Source organism: Cololabis saira, chromosome 6, assembly GCF_033807715.1.
Source record: "Cololabis saira isolate AMF1-May2022 chromosome 6, fColSai1.1, whole genome shotgun sequence".
NCBI classification, from domain to species: domain Eukaryota; kingdom Metazoa; phylum Chordata; class Actinopteri; order Beloniformes; family Belonidae; genus Cololabis; species Cololabis saira.
Genome location: NC_084592.1, coordinates 16,423,295 through 16,431,565, shown reverse-complemented (window position 1 = coordinate 16,431,565; position 8,271 = coordinate 16,423,295). Strand labels below are relative to the sequence as shown.

The 8,271-nt window shown below is 37.2% G+C and overlaps 1 protein-coding gene across 1 annotated transcript; it reads right to left on the bottom strand.

The window, feature by feature from the left end:
• Nucleotides 1-2,189: 2,189 nt before the first annotated feature.
• rpe (ribulose-5-phosphate-3-epimerase) lies at nt 2,190-6,510 on the bottom strand. Its single transcript, XM_061724439.1, has 6 exons — nt 6,334-6,510; nt 5,749-5,828; nt 5,527-5,666; nt 4,537-4,671; nt 2,873-2,959; nt 2,190-2,783 (listed from the first exon to the last, which is right to left on the bottom strand). Exons 1-6 carry the CDS (start codon nt 6,453-6,455, stop codon nt 2,661-2,663), a joined length of 687 nt encoding a protein of 228 aa, XP_061580423.1. The 5' UTR covers nt 6,456-6,510; the 3' UTR covers nt 2,190-2,660.
• Between the last annotated feature and the right edge of the window lie 1,761 nt (nt 6,511-8,271).

Here is an 8,271-nt window from a genome sequence, read left to right as displayed (position 1 = left end):
GATCTATTAGAGCAGAAATCCGTCACAGGAGATTCTCTAATCATCTACAAATGCACGGATCATTTGCAAACAGCAGCGCCACATGTGTGCACTCGGTTTGAACCTGTCTGTGCACCGATCCAGGGAGCAAAAACAATAATATTACCAGCCATTATGTGTGACTTTGAAATGAAAATACAGATTTCTGGCATCAATATTTTAACGGCTCTGTGAATTGCCTCCAAGACCTGCTGCATTATTGAGAGTGAGCTGCTTGCGGTTTGAAGTGTGTTATGGGTGATTTTCATTGACAGATGGGATTCTTTCAGCAGACCAGAGAAACGAGAGGCGAGTGTTTAGTCTTTCTGGGTGTCTCCACTGGAGGGGTCCAACGTTCAAGACAGACTCAGCACCTGAAATATATATATATCAATCTGAAAAACATGCAGCTCACGGACCACAAAGTGGTAACAGTTTCCCAAAGACAGACTCCAAATATCAGAATAGTGTCAGGACAGAGAGAAACACATTTTCTCCCCTTTTTTTGTAAAACCTCAACTGAACTCTTACTGATGTCGTTCACATGATGACACCTGAGTGCATTATAGATTAAAGAGCTGCATTTGTGATTAAGAGATACTGGGAAAGAGAGAAAAAAAGTGCTCCTACTCACAATTTAATCCTAATCTTTCCCACTGACACGGCATTTGTGCTCATCGTCGCCACCTAGTGTGTGAACTGGAAAAGTGGTAAAAGTCAATAACCATTTTTAAGGTGCAAATTCAATGCTTTACAATAAAAGCCAACTGTTTAACCTTTTTCTAATTTTATCAACAGCTGATAAACGGAAGATTTTAGTTGCAAATGTAACAAATATTTTCCCAGAAAGACTCAACTCTCACATCTGATTGAAAGTGTTTTGACAGTCTGACTAGAAAAGAGTCTAATGTCCAAAATCTGAGCATGAACCAACAAAACAGACAGGAATTAAAATTGAAAATATTGATCATGTGAAGAATCGACCAGGACTGAAAGTGTTCATCAGTATTTGGACATTGACAGTATTTTCTTTTTTAAGCCGCTTCGTTGGTGTCGAATGAAGCAGCTGAAGTGTTTAGTCTTTAAATCAAGGACCTGAAAGTTGTATGAGAATGACTTTTAAACAATTACAGCTTCAGCATTTCTGAAAGAATAAAACAGAAAAATATTTTTCTTTTTTCTTCCTCTTGTTATAAAAGCTGGACACAAACTCTGGCAGACATCGGGGGCGGCCCGCAGACATCAGCGCTGATTTTCCTTCCCGGAGATGCTTCTCCCCTGTCAGTTGCTGCTCATTTGTGGGTCTTTCCTCCTTCAGGTTTTGTGCTCAGTGAAGTGAGACGTACGTTCAATTGGACCGAGGTCAGTCCTGCTGTCTCGCTGGAGAAGCTCAGAGCTGCCCTCGGTGGATGTTTACAACGTTATCAGGGCAGACTAGAGCTCTGTACGTGTCAAAACTGATGCAGCTTCCCCCATCGCTGGTCCCATCATGAAAGGCAGCAGTTCCACATGCACGCCCACTACACCAAGTGCTGGGTTTTAAACCCCATCCTATGCATTACCGGCTACACATCTCTCTTCATTTACTCTGGATATTTCTTTTTCACCCTAAAGTATCGGTATGTACATTCGTGAAAAAGTCTCGACGGCAGAATCCTTTGACAAGATCTTTCAAAAAAAAGTTTGGCCAGAAGCAAATTTCCTTCCACATTTCTGAAGTTTCATCCAAACGATGGCTCCCCTCATTCATGCTGACATCTCTTTGGCGCAGAGATGAAGAGCAACTAGATTCAAATCCATCACAACTTTAACCTCACGATTAATTCATCAAGGAAACGGCTAAACTTGTGGTTTACTTCCTACCAGCTCTTTTTAATGTAAGGATCAGGTTCAAGCTTACACTCACTGAGGTGGTGTAGGAAGGAAACACCAACAAAACTACATCACTGAGTGTGCAGATGATACTGTAGCCGAATAAATCATTAAAGAAAGTCTTAGGCTTTAATTTGGGTCATACCAATATATTGAAATATTTGTGGATTGTGGATAAATCTCATTTTGTAACCTACTGTGTTCATTTCTTCCCACTGAAATTCCTCACAAATGCAAACACAGACCTGCCAGAATGAACCAGACTCAAAGACAAACTTACAAGGAATTCACGCTTAATTTGAGCCTTTTTATTCTGCAAAACCGTATATTTGCTCAGTAGTTCAGTAAGTCGGTTCTGATTTTAACAAAAGGGTGAATGATTCTCGATTTTTGACATTTGAAACATGATTTGAGACACATGGGAGAAATCAAACTTTCAAAACACGAGTCGTACTAAACAAACTGCATCTTGAATCACTTTGTTTCCATAGATCATGTCAAGTTAAGAGCAGTAGTGGAATGTTTGTGGAGTTAATCGGGGGAAGAGAGCTCCAGTCGTTTCGTGCTCCTGCACCGACATCAGACTCAGTTTGAGTCAACTACTCGGACAGAAAGGAAACTGGCCGGAGATGACAAAGTTTAAACAGGCACAATGCAACGTCCCTCGTGTCGAAGCGACTCGGTATGTAGTTGTCAGCCAAGTAAATCCTCCGAAGCCCCCGGATGCCTCCGCGTTGACTCATTTCCAGCAGGACAGCTGTGTGGACGCGTCAGCGGTCCAGCGAGCGTTTCTGGATCGCCTCGGCCACCGCTGTTCGCAGCAGCGCGATGACGGAGCGAGGGTCGTCGCTGCCGATCACGGCGCTGCCCGATACGATCATGTTAGCCCCGGCCTGGAGCAGAAATAACCATGGACACAACGTAAACAAACAAACCCAGGTGTTTAATGGGGAAAAAAAGTGTTTTGTTTGCATTTTTTCACCTCTGCACACTTGTGGATGGTGTCAGGGCCGACCCCTCCGTCTACTTCAATGTCTAGTGACGGAAACTGACTGCGCAGCCAGCTCACCTGGGTCACGAGCACAGAAAGAAGACAGGGCTCAAAACTGGCCGGGACGACGTTAATCAATTAAAAGACCGGGGCGGGGCTGTGTTTCAGGCTGAGGGGTTCATCATATAAAAAGTTACTGCGCTTCAGTAAACAGGAGCGTCTGTGAGGGTAATCAGCTGTGAAACAATTCAATAACATTTAAACAGTTCAGCAACATTTAAATGAGCCCACTAGTGTTTAAAAGACCAAACAATGATGGATGTTAACCTCTGCATACCAATGAGAAATGGCTTTTCTAGTCGGATATTCATGCATCCGCAGTCCCAACAGTTTCATCTAATGAGTGCATACAGTGTTTTGTTTTGTCTTTTCTATCATACAAACAAAATATGAAACAGAATAACACATCGGAGGCTTTTACTACAATTTCCCAGCATGGGATGAATAAAGTATATCTATCTATCTATGCAGGGTTCAGTAATAGCGTTTACCACCAGGATATTGCAAAACCTATGAATATTGCAAAGAAAAACCTAAAATGGAAACAATGAGAACTCGAAAAAAAAAAAAAAAAAAAAGTTATGCTTTTATGAGGTGTTTTTCAGACATTGATCCGTTAAGCACAAATCTGTAATAGACACACTTTCACACTTGGCATCTCTGGATGTGACGTAGACGGTGCATCTAAAAAGGCATCAAAATCTAGTTTCCAGCCGTAATTGGCCTCATTAATACACTGTAGTTGGTCTATAACACTATAGGGAGAGTTTTCCTGTCTCACATCTATCAAATTTACTCTCCATTACGGCATCAAGTCTGTACGATGTACTTTGTCTACAAAAAGTGACCATTGTGTATCAAATGTATATGTAGGACATAGGCCTGGGCGATATATTGAGATTTTAATATATATATATCGATATATTTTCAAACGCAATATGGTACGAGACAATATCGTTTATATCGATTATTAAAAAAAAAAAGAAAAAAAAAATCTTTTTTTTTTTTTTTTTACGATTTTGATATAGCTTATTTTGTGACAAATTGACTTGAATGTTTTATTTGAGATTTGCACAAATGTTTTGTCATTTGCACAACTGTCAACCTCAGTGGAAAAGTCTGCCTGTTACTGTCTACATTGTATTAATTGCACAGTGTATTTTAATTTAATTGTTATGCAGGAAAGGGATATTTGTTTTATTTTATTCAAGAAGCATTTTTATTCTATATATGCAGGCAGTTTATTTTTATTTCATTTGTTTTATACATTTTGATATTGTGCAGACCTCTGTTAATAAAGGTACCTTTGTGACATTTGGCACGAGGCTTTGTATTAAAACTGACTGTTTTTTTTAAGGGTTTGCCTCAGAAAAAAATGAAGCTAACAGAGATGCTATGCTATAATGCTTTGGGGGAAACCCCAATTATGGCACAGAAAAAATATCGATATATATCGAGTATCGCCATTCAGTTAGAAAATATTGAGATATGACTTTTGGTCCATATCGCCCAGCTCTAGTAGGACCACACACACCATACGTGTCCTTTCCACATTGCCAATAATTTTCAAAATGTCTGGTGTTGTTGGATCTTACCTTGGGCATCATGTCCTCCATGAACTTCTGTCCTCCAAATCCAGGCTCTACAGTCATGACCAGAGCCATGTCGATCTGGTTCGCCCAGGGAGCCAACTCTTCTACCGTGGTACCTGGTTTAATGGCTACACCCACCTACGACACGACAGGCACAAGAAGATGTTCTGGGACTTGGTATTAAATGGACTCAGGGGAAACCTTTTTACAGACCAGCTGTAATACTTTCAATAAAATGCATTTATCCATGTTGGATTTTAACTATTGCTGTTGCAGAGGAGAGATGCTTACATCAGAGCATGTGATCGAAGGCTATCGAAAGCATTTCTGCCACTTACACCACACACACAACTAGAGACAAAAGCCGAAAGGACTTTGTGCTCAAAAGTGTGGTTACACTTCACAACCACTGTTGACACAACAATCTGTCTATGTTGCAACAATTGTCCTCATTTACGGAGGAACTACAAGCAATCTGTTGAAACATCTTGCAAAAATGCATCACATGTTTTGGTTTTTTTTGAGGGGGGGCTCGAGTCCACATAAGTATTGACAAAAAAAAAAAAAATCACATGGATACGGGTTAATGATTAAAAGCAACCATAAGTCAATTGATAATTTCATTAAAGCTTTTCCGTTGTCTGTGAAAGGAGCTATATAAATAAACTTTACTTAGTTACTTTACTTACTAAAGTGGTTTGTACATAGTGATTTGAAGGCTGGAAACATCATCTTGCTTTGCTTTCATCATTTTATTTCAACTTCAGTAATTTAAAGCTTAAATATGTCAAAATTAACTACTTTTTATTTGTACGTAGTGATATGAAGGCTGGAAACATCATCTTGCTTTGCTTTGATCATTTTACTTTAACTTCACACTAATTTAAAACATAAATATGTCAAAATTAACTACTTTTTTTATTAGTATCCTATGAGAAATGCAACAAAGTGACTTTATACATGTAATAGCATGTGTTATGGGACAGGTGTGACCTGCATGCCGCTCTCCCTGATCTCCTTGATGAGGTTTCCGGGGTTGGTGGTGGCCTCCAGGTGGAAGGTGTACTGGCTGGCTCCGGCTGCAGCCATGGGCTTCACCCACTGCTCCGGCCGGGACACCATCATGTGCAAGTCTGCAACACGGACACGACACGGAGCTCCAGCTCACCGCAGGGCAGCAGTCATGTGATTTAAGCCGCTCGTGTCTGAACTCACCGAAGAAAGGCTGCTGACCCACTGACTTCCTCAGACACTCCACCATGGGATGGCCGAAGGTGATGTTGGGCACAAAGTGTCTGCAAAAGGGATTACATTAGATTTATTTATTGTACCCTTGGGTAAATTTGGTTTACAGTGAGTCATCTCGAATTATACATACAATCCAAAACCATACACTCAACAACACAGGACAAGATAAGGACAAGATAGTGCTTTGGCTAAAAGAACAAAGAACAAAAAGGACGGCCCCAAGATAAGAAGCAAGATAAATTAAAACATCAGTAGATAAAAAACACTAAAATATTCAAACCAAGCCAAAGGATAAAAAAAAATGTGCCTTTTCATAAAAACAAGATAAAGGAAACAATACAAAACATAAATACAAGCTTATGTTGCAGTTTCTCTCACTTGTTAATAGGGAAGCAAGTTAAGCATAGATAAGTTTCAGGGCCTGCACAGCGTTAAGGGTGATTTATGGTTCTACGTTACACCAACGCAGTAGAGCGTAGGCTCTGCGTCAGTTTAACGCAGAACCATAAATCAGGCTTTAGCAGGCTGGGTGAGGAAGTGTGTGACACTGACCCGTCCATGACGTCCAGGTGCAGGTAGTCCGCCCCGCACTCCATCATGCGCACGCACTCGCTGCCCAGGCAGGACAGGTTGCTGCTCAGGATGGACGGACCGATCTTTGCCAGGTACGCCATGCTGGTTCTGCTGGTTCTGCTGTTTCTGTTCCTGCTGCTGCTGCTCAGAAGGACCGCATGTGACGTCAAGATAAACACAACGTCGTAACTTCCGCCAGTGGCCTTCACAATAAAAGTCAGGACAGTATCCAGCGAGCGTCGAATGAAGAACATAACTTTTTTTTTTTAATTATAAAAAAAACGACGCTGGTTTTTCCCTAAATTATACATATATTCAAGCGTCTTTGAGATATTTTAAAAGCGTTATATAAGGAAAATGTATTATTATTATTATTGTTATTATTATTATTATTATTATTATTATTATTATTATTATTATTATTATTATTATTATTATTATTATTATTATTATTATTATTATTATATAAAATTGGTTAAAAATGTAAATGGTTAATATATATATATAGTTATATATATAGTTATATATATATATATATATATATATATATATATATATATATATATATATATATATATATATATATATATATATAGTTATATATATATATAGTTATATATATATATATAGTTAAGAAGTATATAGTTAAGAAAAGTAAGTTCTACCACAAAGCAAATTATATAGAGTAAAATAATTTTATATATATATATATATATATATATATATATATATATATATATATATATATATATATATCCAAAGCCCAATTACCTCTTAGAAATATGATGAAATAATTATTGTCTAGTAAATATACCCATTAAGTTATATATATATTATGACAGGTAAATGGGCTTGGTATATATATATATATATATATATATATATATATATATATATATATATATATATATATATATATATATATATATATATATATATATATATATATATATAAAGCCCAATTACCTGTCATAAATATAATTATTGTCTAGAAAATATACCCATCAATTGTTGTTTTATTTTCTTCAAGTTTTTTTTTTACTCTACAACGTCTATGTGTTTTATTTTGGAGGAACATTTAAAAAAAAAAAAATCCTGTTTTACAGGATTGTGGTCCACGTTTTGAGCTCACACTTCTTTCCTTTTAAATGATTCACTGCTCTCTTTTGAACACTGGATGGCGCAGAGCTCCCATTGCAATAACTGCTCGTTTTTCATTGTTAATCCCTCAACGACTGTAAAATAAATGTTGGAAAACCTTCAAAAACAGAAGGTGGGACTACAACACATTTTTACCTTATCAAGTTTCAGATGACAAGTTTTAAATATGAATTGTTTATTCTGTTTTCTACTTCCAGAAATATTTTTTCTTTATTTGAAGAGTTGTGATCACATTAAAAGAATATGGACTTCTTACAAACTTCTTAAATGACTAAATGATCTACATTTCTAATTTGACTTTTTTTTTAAGATAACAGTAATAAAATCAGGAAATATTATGTCAATCTCTTAATCATTGTGTCAGGTATGTCTATATTTACATTGTATTACTCTTCTGCATTAAATGAAACAGTAAATAAGAAAATAATAATTTTCCTCCTGAAACAAAAAGGCTACCAATACAGCAAGTTTATGCTTGTCATTTAAGTTTCAATAGGTGATATACATTTATATAAGGGCTTTATAATCTCCCCTGGGATAATGTTGTGTTCATAATCTTGACAGTTTTTACCCATGTTGGATATTATCTTGATCTTGATTTACTGAACTCGTGTTTCATTACGCCTACTATATTATTGCTATTATAATATCATCTTGAAGAATCTTCAAATAAAAGAATAAAAGAAAAGAAAAGAAAAAGAAAATGTCAGCTGTATATACTGCTTGTTCTTCTCGTGCTTTCATGGGTTTTGTCTG

Bases quoted from the DNA above. Each gene is read 5' to 3' on its own strand.
- rpe (XM_061724439.1), bottom strand. From the start codon at position 6,455: ATGGCGTACCTGGCAAAGATCGGTCCGTCCATCCTGAGCAGCAACCTG. The intron at 5,829-6,333 runs GTCAGTGTCACA...TCCCTTTTGCAG, and splicing joins CACCTGGACGTCATGGACGG to ACACTTTGTGCCCAACATCA. The intron at 2,784-2,872 runs GTGAAAAAATGC...TTTCTGCTCCAG, and splicing joins CCATCCACAAGTGTGCAGAG to GCCGGGGCTAACATGATCGT.